At 37.3% G+C, this 21,453-nt stretch overlaps 1 protein-coding gene across 2 annotated transcripts in view; it reads right to left on the bottom strand.

Annotated features, from left to right (window-relative positions):
- Positions 1-21,453, bottom strand: part of RAPGEF5 (Rap guanine nucleotide exchange factor 5) — a 221,175-nt gene that overhangs the window by 124,749 nt on the left and 74,973 nt on the right. For both annotated transcript variants that reach the window (XM_046669359.1, XM_046669358.1), the window contains exon 7: positions 15,321-15,369. In XM_046669359.1, coding sequence (XP_046525315.1) covers positions 15,321-15,369 — 49 coding nt within the window. The remainder of the gene's footprint in view (positions 1-15,320; positions 15,370-21,453) is intronic.

A 21,453-nucleotide genomic window follows, 5' to 3' on the forward strand; every position in this document is an offset into this window, starting at 1 on the left:
CAAATGCCTGCCTTGTGTTATGTACTATGGCACGTTATTTACTTATATTTACACACATTGTGTTCCTGTCATTCCAGGGTTACTGAGAACAGCTCCATTTTCAAGGCTGTTTACACAATTAGACTTTTAATGTGACGAATGATGGACAATAGCTGGGTCATATGGCCAAGACAAAGATTTCCCTTGATAGCTCTTACTTGTCAATACAAATCACAGCAGAAAACGTTTGGGGGGCGGGGGGACCTTCCGCAGATTTTCACTAAGAAAATGTCAGTGAAATGAAAAAAGTTTGGAAAGCAAATTAAATTATCAGCAGTTATTATTCCTATATTCTTCCTGAATAGATAGCACTGTACAATTAAGAGCAGCAAAGCTGCCTCGGACTGGGTACTTAGGACAGGACCCACAGGCCAAGCATGGCAGCCTAGTGATTGACCAAGCCTGCCCTCTTCCTTTTATGAAAAATGGAAACTGAGGGTGGGGGAAGCCAGTGACTTTCCAGAGTCAACACAGGCCAGTGTGGGAGTCAAATTTCCTAACTACATGCTCAGGACTGCAGGATTTTGGTATGAGACGGTGTTTACCAGACTGCAGAATTTCATAACTTTATAAAAACAGCATATGGCAAGGATTCTTCTTAAGGCATTTTTAGTTCATAAGAGAGATGATTGTAGCCATTAATATAGCTTTCCCTTTAATTATCTAATATCTTTTAATATTTCCTTAAATATTCTAATAGTCAATATTTTAAAACATCTGCAGATTGCTTTTCCTTTGTACCTTAGGGGTGTACAGAGAAGCAATCTTCCTCCTCCCCCTCAAGCATGCACCCCTCAAATGTAAACCTTTCTTCAAACATGCAGAATCAGTCAGATACAGGGTTGCAAGTGGATGCATGCAAGTGGATGCATATCCTTTTGGGGCACTTGGTAATTAGCATAGTAGCCTCTGGGGCTGGCCTCTGGACACTGGGTGGCACATATCATATGTTCATCTGGGAAGCAGTTGCCACTCCCCAGAAGACCAAGAACAAAGGAGCTGGCAGGCATGGGGAGAAGCTGCCCAGTCAACAGTGTAATAAAGACACCCATTAGTTGCTTCAATCAGCTAATTAGTTCAACAAATACAAAACTAAATCATTAAAGAAAGTGGCCCTGATTGCATTGCTGGCTTCTGATTTGGTGTCACTAACCCAGCAGGGTGGGAACAGGGTAGTTCCACAGAAAACAAAAAACTGTCCACACTGGGGAACTGGAATGGGATGGGACTTAATTTTTAATGAAAGTCAAGCCCTGCCAGGAAGTTTCACTTACAAAAAAAGGGTACCAGGGAGACCTCTGTGTTTATGCTTTGAAATTTAAATCAATTTAAATATAAATTGCTCTCCTTTTTTGTCATTATGAGAAAGAAATAAAATGTGGGTTTCAGATCTCTGGTGTGCAAATGGTCATTAACTTTCATTTGACCTTGGGTGCAGAATGAATATCGAATTTATGCACAGGGTACATTCATTATACTCATCTAGTTTCCTCACAGAAAATATGTTCCCAGGAGCTGCAATGCTAGGAGCTGTCTCTCAGCACTCAAACAGAAAACTTGACTCTCCCTGTAATGCCTCTCTCCTGCCTTACACCCACCTCTCTGCATCGAACCTCAGGAAACTGTTTCTCAGGGCTTGGCAACATTTATAAAACACAGGCAATAACAGGCTGGAATCTGAATGATGTAGAATCATTGTCCTGGACCACACAAGACAAGAAAAGAACCTGGTCCCTGAGCCCTCACATTTCTGGGGGCAGAGACCATCAGCGCTCAGTTCTCCTTCCCAGTATCTGATTCTCTAAAACAAGAACAAGCTGCCATTTAGAGAGATAATTACTTCTGTCTGTTGAGCCTTATAGGCATCACATACTGCCACTGAAGTACCCTGTAGCGTGTTTTTGAAAACAAAGGCCTAAAAACCTTGCATTCTCAAGTACACTCTTGTTGTGGTTATAATTATTCACCTCCTTGGCAAATCAGTTTCATTTACAATCTTATGGACATGATCATGTTGAAGGATGAAAAAGAAAATTATCTTGCCTTGCTTTCTAATTTCCTAAATTCTAAACAATTCTCAGGATTAGAGGAATCCAACTTCTTATAGATGACACTCTCAGATCTCTTGCTATTTAGGAGAAATCAAGGCAAAGGGCTATTTTCTTTTATAGTATGTCATTGAATGGTTATTTATCATTTCGACTTAATAGCTCTAATTACAAAAGACAGTGTCATGGGATTTTTTTTTTAAGGCAATTTTCTTTGTATCCCAGTGGGAGAGTTAGGAAAAATTTACAAAGCATCTGCTGCACACATTTTCAACTGTTCCTGGGTTTTACCAATGCTATTATTTTCCTGATTGTAAGAATTTTACATTTTCCAATATCCTCTAACTTTACAGTGCTTTGAGAATTACTGTTTCAAGACTCTTATTATGGTTTTATGCCATTAAAAAAAAAAAAGGAAGATACAACCTGTCAAGCCCTGAATTAATCGCTGTTCAACAAGAACATGCACGGGGGAAGATGGGATGTGAATGCACAAAATCTGTCAGCAAGCAGGGACAGAAGAATAGTCTCTGGAAATGCTAGAACAAGGAGTTATTACAGTGCCAGAGAAGGAGAGAGATTTCAGAAACTGCAACAATTAGCATGGTGTTAGGCAAAGCTCGCTCTTCTTGGGGAAACATCCTAGATCGTCAATCAATCAGGAAGACCAGAATGTTGTGTTGATTATTTTAGGGGAAAACACATACTACTTCTTTCCTCTGGGTTGACAAACGCTAAATAACACATTCAGGGAGTTACAAGACAATCAGTGTAGGTCTGTGCTGACCACAAACAGGAGCGATGGCCGCTGGCCGGCAACAGCACCCAGGAGGTGGCAAAAGAGAAGAAAGGGACAAAAACAAACCATGTGGAAACATTAGTTCTGAGAGAACAAGACGCATCCTTTGAGGACAGGCTGTGAAAGACTTGGGAAAATTTAAGTGGTTGAAAATATCACTAAAAATTAAGCATAATATCTTGATTACTTAAAATACAGCTAACAGACTTTTGCCATTACGAACTTGTATTTTATAGCGTGAACAGTCATTATTAGAGCACTCAGGGATTACATGAAAAAATACTCAAGAGAAGATCACTATAGCTTTTAGTTTTAAGAGCATTATAAATTTTTTCAATAAACAATTATCACAGAAAATCAGACAGGTAGAAGCAGTTTGATATAGCAATAATTGAACTAGCATGTGAGCCTGTCTTTGCTGGCCCATAATTTGATTATTAACTTCCACTCTAAAATCCCATTTTATCATGCTATATACGAGCAATGTGTTTACAAAAGGTAAGAGTCAAGGCAAGCACAGCATTACATTAAAAGAAGAATCTGTCAACTGAAAACAAAAAGTAAAAATGTAGAGGACATAAAAGTTGGAGCAATTCCATAGGTTTAATGGTTATTTTTTCTTCTAAATGTGCAAAAGGAAAAGCCTTATTCTCTATTGTTAAAAAAAAATCAGTCAGGGGCTGGCCCCGTGGCCGAGTGGTTAAGTTCGCGCGCTCCGCTGCAGGCGGCCCAGTGTTTCGTTAGTTCGAATCCTGGGCGCGGACATGGCACTGCTCATCAGACCACGCTGAGGCAGCGTCCCACATGCCACAACTAGAAGAACCCACAACAAAGAATACACAACTATGTACCGGGGGGCTTTGGGGAGAAAAAGGAAAAAATAAAGTCTTTAAAAAAAAAAAAAATCAATCTATTTCACTTCTCGTGACAAAGCAACATGAATAGTTTTTCTTCTGAATGCTTCCGCCCTGAAGGAGAGTATGTCTTTTCAATTGTGTCAGAACCCGAACCTCACACCAGAGCTTCCTCTCAATGCTTGATTTGCCCCAGTCTTAAGTGCATGTATTTAAGGAGGGAGCTTAAAACTGCTAAAATTTCCTAAAAAGTGTTGTTGATGACCAGTGATTGTTACTAACACTAGATCTTCAAAGTGGGGAACTGAGCCAGACTATCAGGGTGATAAAAGACCTCATCTTGTCTGATGGGTCCACCATGACCAACAGATTCAGGGGATATGACTGGAACGTGTTACACGAGCAGAGTTCAATGTATGGCAAATAGCAGTAACCAGGCTGTTGAAATCACACACCCATTCAAATACCTAATTAAGCTTGAATATAAGATTCAAAAAACAGGAGCTAGGGGCCGGCCCAGTAGCACAGAGGTTAAGTTCGCATGTTCCGCTTCGGCGGCCTGGGGTTCGCCGGTTTGGATCCCGGGTGCTGACATGGCTCCGCTTAGCAACCCATGCTGTGGTAGGCATCCCACATATAAGGCAGAGGAAGATGGGCACGGATGTTAGCTCAGGGCCAGTCTTCCTCAGCAAAAAGAGGAGGATTGGCAGCAGATGTTAGCTCAGGGCTAATCTTCCTCAGCAAAAAACACCCAAAAACACCCACAACAAACAGGATCTATAAGACCAGGAGAGACCATTTAACTCCAATGTAAAACACTGGCTTCCCTCTCATCCTTTCTAGCATATTAAAAATAATGTTTATAAAAAGTTAAAACTAAACACAACAGGCAAAACCATTTTATACTATTATATATTTTACCATCCCAAAGAAATAATAAAATATCTTGATACACAAATAACACATTAACCTGAATCCCAGACTGGTTCATCCTGGAAAGAAAAAAAAACTGTTGCTATCTGCTACTTAAAAAGTTTATGAGATTTTACTCTGTTCTTTTCCATTTCAGGAACAACAGTGGAAAATGGGAATGCCATCACAAATCACAACTTTATTCTTCTAACCCAGAAAATTACTAACAAGAGGGGCATAGCATAGCTGGAAAACCAGAGACAGCGCATGGGAAAGCCTGGATTTGCATTCTGACAGCAGACCTTCTAGCCTGAGTGATCTTAGGCACAACCTCTCCTCTCTAAACCTTGAGATTGGGACAGTACAAACAACTCCTCCTGTGGTGAGCACCTGTTGCTCTTGCCTGCCCAGTAGCCATTGCCCTTCTGCTGGTTTTCTTTGAGGAGCCACACCCGCCCTAGCCTCAGTGCAATGGCTCCTTTGGGGCTGACCTGATTCTCCATCCTCCCCCCAGCATGCTTCCCCTGCCCCAGAGGTGGGCCTTTCACCCTTCCAACCAGGTCGCTACCAAGACTTCTGTTGGGTCTACCAGGAACAAGTTCCTCTCTTTCTGCTGAGATTAACTCCACAGATTCTTTGAACCAACACATTCCCTTTGCGGTTTTCAGTTTCTTTTTCTATCAGTTGCGCCTAAAAGAGTTCTGGGTAAAATATTCCCAAGGTGGTGACTCCTTTAAGGATAAGGAAGATACTAATGAAATTTTTTTATTGTTATATAATTAAATATTAGAGCTGGAAGGAATCTCTAAGGTTACCAGATTCCATGCCAACCCCCTCATGATACAAATCGGAATCACTTTGCTAAGGTCACAATGACATTTAATGGCATAAACAGAGCCTAGAACACCTTCTCTCTTTTTCAAACTTTAATATCCTAGATACTTTTTTTTTTTTTTTTTTTTTTGGAGGAAGATTAGCCCTCAGCTAACTACTGCCAGTCCTCCTCTTTTTGCTGAGGAAGCCTGGCTCTGAGCTAACATCCGTGCCCATCTTCCTCTACTTTATACGTGGGACGCCTACCACAGCATGGCTGCCAAGCAGTGCCATGTCCGCACCCGGAATCCGAACCAGCGAACCCCGGGCCGCCGAGAAGCGGAACGTGCGAACTTAACCGCTGCGCCACCGGGCCGGCCCCAATATCCTAGATACTTAAAGTACTTAACTAGCTATGGGCTAAGCAGAGACAGTGAAATATAAAAAACTGCCAAGGAGATTTACCAATAGGAGATTTCTGGCTTTCCAGAAATAGAAGCCCATCATGGCACAAATTTCACATGATCTAAAGATAATGAGAGCTAAACGTGCTTTGGCTGTGGATTCTCTGAAAAAGGAAAAAAAGACCCAAACATATCTTCCAAGACTCTAATTAGCTAACATTAGCAGTAGAATAAGCAATCCAACACAAATAAAGAAGTATAAGGATATCTGTGCTAATTTTTGTAAATCCTGTGAAGCCTTAAATGTTATTCACATTCACCAAGGTTAGCATTGAGAAAACTGTTTAAAGGCACATCCTAATGGCCTCTTAGAAAATTACAACAAAACGGATTTTTTTTTACAAAGCTAGAGCTTTGAATCATTTATATAATCTATTGATTGGCAGTTACTTTTATTTCTGTTTCTATGATGAGCTGAAACCAAAAACTTTCACTTTATACTAATTATTGTTTTAATAACCTTTGCAGTGAGACATAAATCTGGCATGACCACCTGAGCCCTAATTAACAGTTTTACTGCAAGACATAAGATATTAGAGTAATCAATTCCTTCTGTCAAACCCCAGATGTGCCAACTATCATTTTAATACTTTTTTATTAGATGTATACCAGCTTCTTTTTCTCCTTCCTCTTTTTTAAAAAAAACCTCAAAATAGTTTTAAAAAAACAAGATGCATAGACAGAAAGTACTATTCTGCAGTTGGAACTCTGTTTAATTAAGGCTGTGCTTAATGTCTCTGCATTTTATCCCCTCCTAACTACACGGTAATAAGTTTTCCTTTTCAAACAGTCAGTCAATTATTAATGTTTTTATTTATAAAACATACGTTATGAATTGAAAATAGCAGAGGCCATATTTGTCCTTGCTCACCACTGTATCCTCATACCTTACATTGTACCTGGCATACAGTAGGTGCCAAATTAGAATCTGATAAAGGAATGAATGAACACAATACCTATAACTTAGCCTCTCTTGTACCTTGGAATTGTCATTTCTCATCTACTCAATGCCAACTCAAGCAGTCAGAGTATAGGGTGAAACAGGTAGGTATCTCTAGTACTTCCATATTTGGATTCTTTGTATATTGTAATATACAATTTGTTGGTTATTTTTGTCCCTAGATTGCTTCCCAAATATGTGTGGGGTGCAGGAGAGAAATATCTTTGTTTTTCTCTAAAACAATCTTTATCACTTACATTACTTTTCTTCAGAAAATATTATATTTAGTTAAAGTCAGAGACAAAATAAGAATGCCAACTACCAATGATATTAGTCAACCTTATCTTGCAGGACCCTGGCTAATGAAACAGTATAAGAAAAAAGGAGTTATTTGGATTGGTAAGATAGAGACAAAATAGTCATTATTGACTATACGACAGATGACGCATTTGCCCATACACCAAATCCAAGATCATATTAAAACAAACTGTTGGAATTCATTTGAGTTCAACATTTTTGCTAGACAAAAAATCAAGAATCCTCATATAGCAAAAAACAACCAATTAGAAAAGATAACAGATGTAGATATCAACTACAATATCAATACATACATACATACAAGATCAATAGATGTAGATTCTAAAGTTTACATGGAGAGGGAGAAGACCCAGAATAGCCAACACAATATTGAAGGAGAAGAACAAAGTTTCAGGATTGACACTACCTAATGTCAACATTTACTACAAAGCTACAGTAATAAGACAGTGTGGTATTGGCAAATGAATAAACAAATAGATCAATGGAACAGAATAAAGAGCCTAGAAATAGACCCACACAAATACAGTCAACTGATCTTTGTCAGAAAAACAAAGGCAATACAACAGAACAAAGATAGACCTTTCAACAAACGGTGCTGGAACAACTGGACATCCACATGCAAAAAAACGAATCAAGACACAGACTTTAGACGTTTCACAAAAATTAAGTCAAAATGGATCACAGCCCTAAATGTAAAATGAAAAACTATAAAATTCCTAGAATATAACATAGGAGAAAACCTAGATGACCTTGGGTATGGCATGACTTTTTAGATATAATACCAAAGGCAAGATTCCTTAAAAGACAGATAAGAAAGATAAACTCTACTTCATCAAAAGTTAAAAACTTCTGCTCTTCAAAAGACAATGTGAAGACAATGAAAAGACAAGTCACAGACTGGGAGAAAATATTTGCAAATGACACATCTGAAAAAGGACTGTTATCCAAAATACACAAAGACCTCCTAAAACTCAAAAATAAGAAAACAACCAAACTTACTAAAAAGTGAGCCAAAGATCTTAAGAGACACCTCACCAAAGATGATATATAGATCACAAATAAGCATAAGGAAAGATGTTCCACATCATATGTCATCAGGGAAATGCAAATTAAAACAATACTACACACCTATTAGAATGGCCAAAATCCAGAACACTGACAATGACAAATGCTGGTAAAGACACAGAACAACAGGAACTCTCATTCTTTGCTGGTGGGAACACAAAAGGTACAGCCATTTGGGGGGTTTCTTACAAAACTAAACAGACTCCTACCATACCATCCAGCAGTCGTGCTTTTTGGTATTTGCCCAAAGGAGCTGAAAACTTATATCTATACGAAAACCTGCATAGTGATGTTTATAGCAGTTTTATTCCTAATTGCCAAAACTTGGCAGCAATCAAGATGTCCTTCAGTAGATGAATGGATAACTGTGGAACATGCGGACAATGGAATATTATTCAGTGCTAAAAAGCAACAAGCTATCAAGCCATGAAAATTCATGGAGGGACCTTAAATGTATATTACTAAGCGAAAGAAGCCAATCTGAAAAGGCTACATACTGTATGATTCCAACTATATGACATTCTGGAAAAGACAAAACTAGGGAGACAGTAAAAAGATGAGTGGTTGCCAGGGGTGGGAGGCAGTAGGCAGAGCACAGGGGATTCTTATGGCAGTGAAACTACTCTATATGATATTATAATGGTGGATACACATCATTATACATTTGTCTAAACCCATAAAATGTACAACACCAAGAGAGAACCCTAAAGTAAACTATGGACTTTGGGTGATAATGACTGCAACAAATGTACCACTCTGAGAAGCTGACAGTAAGGGAGGCTGTACATGTGTGGGGGCAGGGGATATATGGGAACTCTGTGCACTTTCTGCTCAATTTTTCTGTGAACCTAAAACTGCTCTATAAAGTAAAGCCTATTTAAAAAAAAGTGCCACAAAAGACAAAGACTTGAGAAATCATCACAGAATGAGAAGAGGACAACCAAAAACAAAAAAAAGAGACAGAGAGAGACAAAGAGAAAAAATAGTTCACTTAATCAAAACCACAATGTATCTAAAAATACATCAAACAAAAAACATGCAAGACCTTTATGGAGAAATTTTTAAAATAGTATTGAAGATTTGAAAAAATGGAAAGATATCCTAGGCTAGCAGAAGGAAATATGTATCTCCAAAGTGTCAAAATTTATCTAATGATCTATAAACTCAATATACTTTAAAAAAAACTCCTATAGAGGGTTTCATGGAGCTTGACAAAATAAAATTCAAGAGAACAAGAAAAGTAAAAAGAGATTTGCCTTATCCCCGCCCCCCAAAAAAGGCTTTATTATAAAGTGTTGGTAATTGAAACAGGATAGTGTAGACCTAGGGATAAACAGATCAGAGGAATACAAAGACCAGAAATAAAGGCAAGAACATATATAAACTTCACATCTGATGAGTTAGCATCATATACAGTGAATGCTACTGGTGTAAGTGGCTTAGCATAAGGAAAACATAAAATTTGATTTCTACCTGACATCAAATACAAAAATAAATTCCAGATGACTTGAAGTCCTAAATGTGAAAAACAAAACTTTAACACTGTCCACACCTAGCGATTCACCTAGCTATTCCATTTTTAGCAATTTATTATGAGAAAATAATTGGAAAAGGGTAAAAAGACATATGCACAAAAATATATATTCAGGTCTATTATTATTTATAATGGAAAAAAAAACCTAAATGTACAACCAAGAATTAAATAAATTGTGTAGTATGTATAGCTAATAAAAATGATGCAGATCTATATTACTGACATGAAAATGAATCCTATAAAAAGTAGATTATATATAGCTACAGTTATCATTAATGTATTATTGGTGGATACCAATGGAATATGTTCAACGAAACAGAACAGAGAAGGCAGAAATATACCCACACAAATAAGCATAACTTATTTTTGATAAAGGTACAAAAGTAATTCAATGGAAGAAAGATAGTCTTTTCAACAAATGGTGCTGGGGCAATTGGACATTCATAAACCAAAAAAAAGAACCTTGACCTAAGTCTCACACCTTATATAAAAACTAACTCAAAATGTATCATGGACTCAAATGTAAAACATAAAACTATAAAACCTTTAAGGAAAAAGAAAGTCACAATAAAGTCTTTGGGATCTAGAGCTAGCGAAAGAGTTCTTAGACTTAACCAAAAGACATGATCCATGAAAAAGAAAAAATTAATTGGACTTCACCAAAATTAAAGACTTTTGCTCTGTGAAAGACTTTGATAAGAAGATGAAAAGACAAGCTATAGACTGGGAGAAAATATTTGCCAACCACCTATCTGACCAAGGACTGGTATCCAGAATATATAAAGAACTGCCAAAACTCAACAATAAAAAACCAACAATCCAATTAGAAAATGGGCAAAAGACACAAACAGACATTTCACCAAAGATGACATTCAGATGGCAAATAAGCACATGAAAAGATGTTCAATATCATTAGCCATTAGAGAAATGCAAATTAAAACTACAGTGAGATATCAGTACATACATATTAGAATGGCTAAAATAAAAAATAGCGACAATACCAAATGCTGACAAAGATGCAGAGAACCTAGATCATGTATACATTGCTAGTGAGAAAGTAAAATGGTACAGCCACTTTAGAAAACAGTTTGGCAGTTCCTTAAAAAACTAAACATGTATTTCTATACTCTAATAACGAACTACCAGAAAGAGAACTCAAGAATACAATCCCATTTACAATCGCAACAAAAAGAATAAAATATCTAGGAATAAATTTAACCAAGGAGGTGAAAGACCTATACAATGAAAACTGTAAGACATTACTGAAAGAAATCGATGATGACATAAAGAAATGGAAAGATATTCCATGCACATGGATTGGATGAATAATCATAGTTCAAATGTCCATACTACCTAAAGCAATCTAGAGATTCAATGTAATCCCAATCAGAATCCCAATGACACTCTTCATGGAAATAGACCAAAGAACCCTGAAATTCCTATGGGGCAACCAAAGACTCTGAATAGCTAAAGCAATCCTGAGAAAGATGAACAAATCTGGAGGTATCACAATCCCTGACTTCAAAATCTATTACAAAGCCATAGTTATCAAAACAGCACAGTACTGGTGCAAAAACAGGCACATAGATCAATGGAACAGAATTGAAAGCCCAGATTAGAACCACACATCTACAGACAGCTAATATGCAACAAAGGAGCGAAGAACATACAATGGAGAAAGGAAAGTCACTTCAATAAATGGTGTTGGGAAAACTGGACAGCCACATGCAAAAGAATGAAAGTAGACCATTATCTTTTGCCATACACAAAAATAAACTCAAAATGGATCAAAGACTTGGGTAAGACCTGAAACCATAAAACTCCTGGAAGAAAATATAGGCAGTACACTCTTTGATATCGGTCTTAGAAAGGATATTTTTGAATCATGTCTATTCAGACAAGGGAAACAAAAGAAAAAATAAACAAGCGGGACCTCATCAGATTAAAGAGCTTCTGCAAGGCAAAGGAAACCAGGATCAAAATGAAAAGACAACCTACCAACTGGGAGAAAATATTTGCAAATCATATATCCAACAAGGGGTTAATCTCCATAATATATAAGGAACTCATACAACTGAACAACAAAAAACCAAACCACCCCACCAAAAAGTGGGCAGAGAATATCAACAGACATTTTTCCAAAGAAGATATGCAGATGGCCAACGGGAACATGAAAAAATGTTCAACACCACTAATCATCAGGGAAATGCAAATCAAAAGTACACTAAGGTATCACCTTACACCTGTTAGAATGGCTATAATCACCAAGACAAAAAATAACAAACGTTGGAGAGGTTGTGGAGAAAAGGGAACCCTCATACACTGTTCATAGGAATGCAAACCAGTGCAGCCACTATGGAGAACAATATGGAGATTTCTCAAAAAATTAAAAATAGAAATACCACATGGCCCAGCTATCCCACTACTGGGTATTTATCCAAAGAACTTGAAATCAACAATTCAAAGAGACTTATGCACTCCTATGTTCATTGCAGCATTATTCACAATAACCAAGACATGGAACAGCCCAAGCACCCATCAACTGATGATAAAGAAGATGTGGTGTGTATATATATATATATATATATATATATATATACATACATACATACAGTGGAGTACTACTCAGCCATAAAAAAGACAAAATTGTCCCATTCACAACAACACGGATGGACCTTGAGGGCATTATGTTAAGCGAAAATAAGCCAGATAGAGAAAGACAAACTCTGTATGATTCCACTCGTATGTGGAAGATAAACCAATACACAAAGAGAACAGTTCTTTAGTTACCAGGTGGAAGGGGGTTGGGCAGTGGGCACAAGGGGTGAAGTGGCACATTTAATACGGTGACTGACAAATAATAATGTACAACTGAAATTTTACAACATTATAAACTATTATGATCTCAAAAGAAAAAAAAACAAAAATCTAAACAGTCAACTACCAAACAACCCTGCAATTGTACTCCTTGGCATTTATTCCAGAGAAATGAAGACTAAAGTTCACACAAAAGCATGTACTTGAATGTGGTGATGGAAATGTTCTGTATCAATGTCAATATCCTGGTTGTGATATTGTACTATAGTTTTGCAAGATATTATTACCATTAGGGGAAAATGGAACATGGGATCTCTGTATTATTTCTTACAACTGCATATGAATACACAATTATCTCAATTAAAAGAGCACATATAAAATGATCCCATTTTTATAAAATCTGCATATTAATAGAGAAATGTCTGGAAACATATACAAGAAAAGAGTCATAGTGGTTATCTCTGTTGGTGAGATGATGGGTGATTTTTCAATTTCTTCATATATTCACATATTACCAAAGTTTTTTCAATGAGCATCCTATACTATAATAGTAAGGAAAAAACAAAACTATTTTTATTATGAAAAAGAGAATACATGCTCACTGTATACATTTTTTTCCACCGAACATTTTACTATATTAATTCTTCAAAATATCATTTTAAAAGCTGTTTTACATTCCCTTACACTGATTTAGCAATTTTACCATTTCTCTCTTACAAGGACTTAAGATTGTTTCTAATTTCTTATTGTTAAAAAAAAAACAAAAACACAATAATAGATTCCCTCTACCGGAACCTTCACTTGCATCTCTGATTATACCCTACAGCCGGACCTCCAGTCATGGAGTTAATGGATCATTGAGTTAGGGATACTGGAACATAATGAAAAATTACTTTCCTGAGCAACTATGAATTTACGTCCCCATCATTAGTGTAGGAGTAAGAGACCACTTCACTCTGAGAATTTGCCAAGGTTGTGTTCACATTCCAAGCTCCACAGATCAAATAAGTATGGAAAACAGACATACTAACTTCATACAGCCACATTAAGGCATAATAAAATTGACTTCATACCACTCTTTTATTTTGCACAATCTAACATTATGGGTCTTGTTCACTCCTCTTCGTTTCTTAACTTCCAGAAAGTGCAAACTTCTTAGCCCGATATCCAAAGCCTACCTTTTTCACTGTGATCACTTGGCTCCAGCCACTCTCACCTCCTTGCTGTTCCTCCAACTCCTCTCGCACACTTCTGCCCAAATGCTCTTGTCTGGATATGCACAGGGCTCAGCCCCTCACTGACTTCAGGCTTTGCTCAAATGTCCCCTATCAGAGGCCTTCCCATCCCACTCTGTGCAAATTAGCAACCCCCTTCTCCAGCTTCCCTCTCTGTATTTATTTGCTCTGTTTTTCTCCAGCAACCACACACTATAAGTTTTTGATTTCCCCAACTTTTTCTGAAACTTAAAAAAAACCAAATCCTGTCCTCCAAGGCACTGCCATCCAAACTTGTACAAAGTTTTGTCTCCTTATTACAGGAACCATGATCAGCTCTAGCACAATTTATTTCTAAGCTCTCCCTCCTACAATCTTTATACTGATGTCCTTTCTCCACCTTGGCCTCCACAAATGCCAATATCCATGATCTAAAGCTGTTCATTGAGGAGCCACGTTCACGCTGCCCTCTTTGTTCAATACCCTGTGGGTCTAGATGGCTTTCTTTGCATCCTGCTCTTCACCTTTATAGCATCTAGTCTCTGTGTCCTCTACATCAGCCAAATCAACAAAGGAAGCAGTATAAATATAATAAGCTAATTCATACTAAGGTGGGTGTGATTCAAAATGTACCTGAGAGAAAAGCAAATTCTTAGAGTTTCTAACTGGAAAAAGAAAGATGTAAAATGTATGGTATGTGTTCTTAAGACATTTCCATTCCATTTATTTCTCCAAATTCCCATCTCTTTGATCTTATCATAGTCTTTCCATCTGAAAAGTCTGACTCCAGTTTAACATTATCCAAGAAGCATCTCTCTTCTGTTTGTCATTCCATTCCGCAGTGACCTCCTCCCTCTGAATAGCAAAGGATGCCTCCTTCTGTGCCTCCTCTCTAAGTGTTTTTCTACCTCAGTGACTCTCCATTTCATAATGATTTCAGCAGAGTATGGCTTTCTCTCCTTCAAAATGTATTTGAAAGCTCCCTTTTCCTTTCCACATATCACTTCCACAGATTGTTTCCTACAGGTATTAGGAATCTGATCCATGCAATCAGTCCTATGTAAAATGCTTGCTTTTACATATCCTTACACAATTATGTTTAGAAGAAACGACTTTGAGATAAAAAATACATCCTTAAATAGAATAAAGCCGGTCTTTTCTTAATTTTCTTCTGTAATTATGATAGGTAATGCAGCGTGGTTTGCTTTCTTTTGCTGTGTACTTAGACTTTTTTCATGTTGCAATGGACTACGGATATATTCTTAATTTCGTTTTTCCTTGCAATAGGAAATAAATTAAAACAAGCTAGTCAGATTTTAAAGTATATATAACATCCTGTGCTATTCCGATGGTAGAATAATTGATTTTAAAAACAGACAGTGATACTTTTCTGCATTCTACACCAAAACTTCCTGAGATACACTCAAGTGCTCACGACCACGTGACATGTGAAATATCCCCAAAAAAGCAGAATCTTCCTCCAGCGCCATGAAAACTACTCACCAGACTTTCTTGCTTTCAAGGCAATAACAGCTGCTAGCTCTCTCTGCACCTAAATAAAATATTAGGGAAAAAAATTAAATTAGAATAAGAAAAATGTAGCTATTAAAAGCAGTACTTTGTTTTTAGATATGCAACCAAAATTAAGAGCTATTGCAAATAAAGCTAAGTTGCTGCCACTTTTAGGGATTTCATTTGTTTTTAATAACATGGAAAAATTTCTGCATAGGAATTTGAGGCCCAAAATCTGGAATAATCATACTGACTGACTTCAAAAAGAAATTAGATAGTTGCCAGAGTTATACATTGTAAAACGTTGGTATTTTTGCCATGATGATGGGAGGAGCTTCAAAAACATAATCATAAAATGATCAGAAATAATGCAAATAAATTATTAAAACAAGCATGATACTTTGGCAAAGATATTAATTATTATTTACCCCTCAAAGATTGTAGTTAATACAGAAACTCTAGTAAAATTAAGATAGGTGATCCCGGTTTAACTGGACCTCTGCTCAAACACAATGAATGTTCACTTGAAGTCTGACAGGTTTATAGCAACCATTTCGGAGAACACGCCACATAAAACAACTCCTAGGAGAGGTGAAATGGGAATAGACGAGATGGAAATAGACAAGATGACCTTTAAAATCCTAAGCGCCTTAAGCCCCACTTATTTGTCCAGATTTTTGCTTGCTCACTCTCTCTCCCACTCACACTTTGAATGCTGAAATCCTTTCCTTAAAGCATTCTCTAAGAGGAACATAAAATAGAGACAGAAAAGATAACCATGGTCACTCTCAAGATAACATGAGAAAAAAAAGATAACATGAGGATCATCTTCAGGAAATCTGTTTGGTAGCAATAAAAATTCCATAATGAGCAAGCTCCTTCCTCTTCAGGACACAGTCTTCTCAGCTTAGAAGTGTGTGTGTGTTCAGGTGTTTGGAGAGGGTAGAGACAGGGGTGGTTGTGCTGAGTTTGGAAGGGTCCTGCAGCTTTATACATTACACTAATGATGTTTTAAAGGGAGAACGTGGAAGTTCAAGGTTAATGAAGATTTGCTGTTGAAATTAATCTAATTTATATTCACTTACTTGAGGCAAAAGTAGCAATATATGCTAGAGACAGGACTCTACTTAGGACGGCTTTCACAATGGCCAGGCCATCCTCTCCTGACGAAGAGGAACTGCTCTTCCCAGAACTGCTTCACTGCTGTGCTTTCCCTGGCTGGCTACTACGAATGCCACTCTAAAGAGTATACTCTTGATTTAGCTGATTCTTTGATATCTTAAGACTCTCTCTGGAAAATTATACAGTAATGAGAAGACAACCAGCCTCTCTCCACCTTGGAAGTCTGAGCTCTGAAATTGCTCATGGTAGGAAAATTTGAGTTGAAGAATTTATGGGGAAAAACAGGCTTGGAGGAGACAGAAATGATGAGTGACCATAGGAAAACCTTTATAAATGCTTACAGGGCTAGTCAAAAACAGCAACAAAATAAAACATCAATTATTGCATATTTATATATTGAAATCAACTGTAAGGTTCATGACAGTTTGCCATTTTCCTCCTTAATAGTGTCGCAAATACTTGGGGGTAGGGCAAAGATGCACGCTATAAACATTCAGTGAGATCTCGTCAACGGCTCCCTGATTTTATGACCTTTCAAGGAAGATCCCACCACGGCTCAGGGACAGGGAGAAAGCAGAGAAGGAAAATGATGCACGAGGTGGATCATTTAATTCGCTTACAGAGGATGGAAAACAGTCTTCTCCACCCTCCTCTTTCAGTTTTCCATACCTGAAATTCTCTTCACGAGAGCTTCAGTTTTTCTTTCTCTAATTGGAAATAAGGCTCAAAATATAAACAGCTCAAAGAAGGAAACTACTATATTCCCAGTGTATAGTATAACACTACATCTTTTTTTTTAAACGCTACATCTTTTCAAAGATTTGGTGGGGAAAGAAAAGGAGGAATGGGATCAGCAAGAAATCAATACAGCATTTTGGGGGAGCTGGGAAGGAGATGAGAGATGGCAATGAGGAAGAACTTCACAGTTTAATTTAGAAGGAACCTAAAATTTTTTTTAATATAAAATAAATGAGATTACTCTACTGTACTACACTAAATTTCCTGAATGTCTGCGGTCAGGGAGGATGTAAGAGCGTTTTATGCAGAGTGGAGTGTATAATATCTTCCACGTTTCTGCCTTGGGATGGGAAAGGTTTTTGACAAAAAACCCCAAGGATAGGTTATTCTTCCTACAAAACACAAAGGACAGAGCACTGATCAAGCAAAAACACAAGCTGAGTAAGATCCATTATGCGCTCCTATAATACCTTCACAGCACTCTTTAAAAAAATTTTTTTTAAGTACACTGGCATTTTCAATTGTATGATTAATGCCTGTCTTCTGGATGGAAGCTCCACTAAGTCAGGGACCTATTTGTCTTTTTACAGTATTATCCAGGGCAATCAACACTCATTCATTGACCCGCAGGAGGTGGATGCATAGGCAACCTTAAAAGAACACAGAAAGGACCTAGGGGACAGAAAAAGCTGCCTGAGGGAGAACAATGAAAATCAGAAGAGAAGCATTCCCCACTAATAAGCTAGTGCCAGCAAGAATCTTCAGAACATACTAGAAGAACTCAAGGACTCCTTAGCAAATAACTGTCAGGTTTACATTGAAAACTAAAACTTTGAGCAACTGTAGAAAGAGAAACTAGAATTTTCTTTAAGAACTCATAAGGGACCTGTTGGCACTGAAAAAGAAATACAATACTCCAGCACCAGTCAAGCCTTCAGATGACTGAGAGCCTGGCCCACATTTTGACAACACCTTCCTGAGAGACCCCGAGCAAAAACCATCCAGCTATAAGATGCTCCTGAATTCCTGACATTCAGGAACTGGTTAAAATAATAAATACGTACTGTTTTAAACCATTATATTTGGAAGGAGTTTGGTATGCTGAAGAGTCTTCTATAGAACAATGATTATTTTTCTACTTTATCTGCTTATGTTGTTGGTTAACCTGTTTCTTTCACCATGACTGAGATGGAACCCTCTTCTCAGATTAGGCTCAAGAAGTATACACATGTAGGGATAAGAGGCACGTTCTGATGTTAGCCATTGCTTTTATTTAATGTGGGGGCTAAACCACGGCCTAGGTAGTCAGAAGAAACGCATTCTTCTTAATCTGACGGGAAATACGTTATTACCTTGGCCTTCTCTAATCACAACTCTTCCCTAACACGATCTGAAACCCCTGAGGCTAGATGGATCTCAGAATTCAAAATTTTATACATTTCAGAAAAGTACCCCCTCTATATCACACCCTCAGTGAGGTCCGGGGCAGAAACTTGTAATCAGAAATCAGACACGTTAATACTTCTGCAATGATATGTGTGATTATTCACACCAAATGGGATAAAGAAAGACTAGAAAAAGCTTCAGGATTTTCCACTAAATATCTTCAGTGTAGGTTAGAGTTTGTCACCAAGTTAGTTATGAAAACCTTTTGTTTCTCAGAGCTTTTACATTTCAGAACTGAACAAGGGGTTGTAAACCTCTACTGATTTTACACTAAAAGTTTCTTTCCCTCCTCTTTTTCTTACGTTTCTTCTTGTGAAAGAGCTATGTAGTTACTACTTTTAGTCTACTAAGAAATGCTTTGTTTAAATAGCTTGGATTTTCACCTACCTATTTCTCAAACCTGACTGCACATTAGAATCATTTGGGGAGCTTTAAAAAACTACTGCTACTTGGGCCCCAACTAAATAAGAATCTCAGGGGCAGAGGTCCAGGCATCAGTATTTGCTGCTGCTGCTGTTGTTCCAAAGGTCCCTAAGTGATCCAGGTTGTACCAGGGTTGAGAATCACTGCTCCATTGAATACGATATCGTAATTTTCCTAAGACTCAACCTTTTAATCTTATAATCATTTCAACTGACAATCAATCTTTACTTTTTATTTTGTTCTCCCCTAATTTATTTGTAAAGGAACATGGCCTTCACTGTATTTTTGGTATAACATTATGCTATAACACAATCAAATGATGAGATTCAGTTACTGCGTCAGCACTATGACAGACACTATCTACTCAAGCACAAGGAAAATTGCAAGGACGCTTTTTAGGAAGCTTAAACTTTAAAATATAGTCTTCTCAATAGAAAAAGAACTACATAATTCAAAACACACCTGTAGCTTAGGGTATATTTGCTCTTGTGAATATGTAAATAGGAGATAATGATGGGACTGGTAAGACATATCTCAAATTTTTTCCTCTCCCCCGGTTACCCATCAGAAACATGTTGAAATGTTTTGGTTTTCTATTTTCAATAAGCAGCAGGGCTGTTCACAAAATTGTCCTGAAATTCAACAAGAATAAGAGTCAGTCTTGTTTCCAGCACTTTGTCTTCTTTTCTCTCTGGCACTTTAATGGTGCCTTCAGCCTCAAAATCCAAATGCTCGCAAAGCTGTTTTGCATCAACGCCAAGACTTAAGAGGCAACAGAAAGCATCAAATGCAAACTCTGGGTGACAGGGAGTACCTCTGTGGAGAAGTTAACCGAGAAGACATGAGCAGACTTTGTGGAGGAAGAGGCCCTTGAAAATCAAGTGAGAAGCTGGACAGAATGAAGGTCATTTTGGGAGGACAGACCTATAGTGGCAAAGGTCTTAGCTAACCAAAGAGTTGTCATTACAAACTAATTTTGAACTGAATCACCAATTCACAATTTCCCAAAGGTTTTTAGTAAATCTATTAGAGATTTAAATTTTGATACCATGATGGAAATGTTTTTAAAACACAGAATCCATTTTCTCAATTACCTAAATTAAATGTAAGAAACATAATCTAATACTCGTCCATGTTTTATTCTCAAATATATTCACTTTTAAATCTCTATAAAATCTTAAGCTAGTGAGAACTTTAAGAATTCCAGAAAAAACAACACACAAATAAATCTGCTTCTTAAAATAATCAATGTACTTTTTTTTTAGGAAAAGATTTGCCCTGAGCTAACATCTGTTGCCAATCTTCCTCTTTTTTTTTTTTCCTCCCCAAAGGCCCAGTACACGGTTGTACATCCTAGCTGTAAGTCCTACAAGTTCTTCTATGTGACCCACTGCCACAGCATGGCAACTGACAGATGGGTGGTGTGGTTCTGCGACCCGGAAGTGAACCTGGGCCACTGACGCAGTGAGAGCGCTGCACTTTAACCACTAGGCCATCAGGGCTGGCTCTCAATGCACTTTTGGATAAGACAAAAACTGAGTGGTGATGGTGGCTAGATTTTTGTCCCATGAAGGAATACCATGAGCTAAGCAATGATTTCCTTTGTTCCTCAGAGACCTGTTTTCCCATTTCCAAGTCATTTTGTTCTGAAGAGCTAATATTGCCACAGGTCTCACACACGGATAATCTTGTGATTACCTGTGAATGTTAACCAATAATTAGAAAATTTAGAAAGTTATTTATACATCTGTCTAGACACTACTACTCTCCACCTAATAGTTTATTTAACAAATAGTTGCTTTCTGAGTAATTGCTGTCACCACAGCAAAGATGTGTTTTTAAGCATGCTGAGATGATAAAATATGTTTACACTTACTCATCTACTTCAAAGTTATTAGGGATATTTTAGAAATCTTTTATCTAGATTTTTTGTTGAATACATATAGATATGCCTTTTAATTTTATTATAACTTAGACAATAGCTGACTGTTCAAAGACAAATATATACATAGAAGTGGCCTGAAAGTAACAAAATGAACTGGAATAAAGTCTTACACTTAAGTTTTTAGCCTGTTATTTAAGTCTGATACATGTACATACATCTACTTTGAGAGAGGTTCACATTAAAAAAATCTGATCATTTTCATGGTATGAGTTAACAATGGAAATGACATTACTTAGAATGGATAACAATGTTTTTAGGAATATTACTAGAAGAATGACATTCAGGTCACAAAAAAATGATGGACTCCAGAAAGATCAACATCTGGATTGTACTTGGTATGGAGTACCATTTGTTTAGGTTCATGAGGAGTAGCCAGTATCCACAAAAGGACAAGAAGGAAATACCCACCTCCTTGTAACTAAATGCGATGGATGCAGAAGTCTCCATTTA

This window comes from Equus quagga, chromosome 8 (genome assembly GCF_021613505.1).
Source record: "Equus quagga isolate Etosha38 chromosome 8, UCLA_HA_Equagga_1.0, whole genome shotgun sequence".
Lineage (NCBI taxonomy): Eukaryota > Metazoa > Chordata > Mammalia > Perissodactyla > Equidae > Equus > Equus quagga.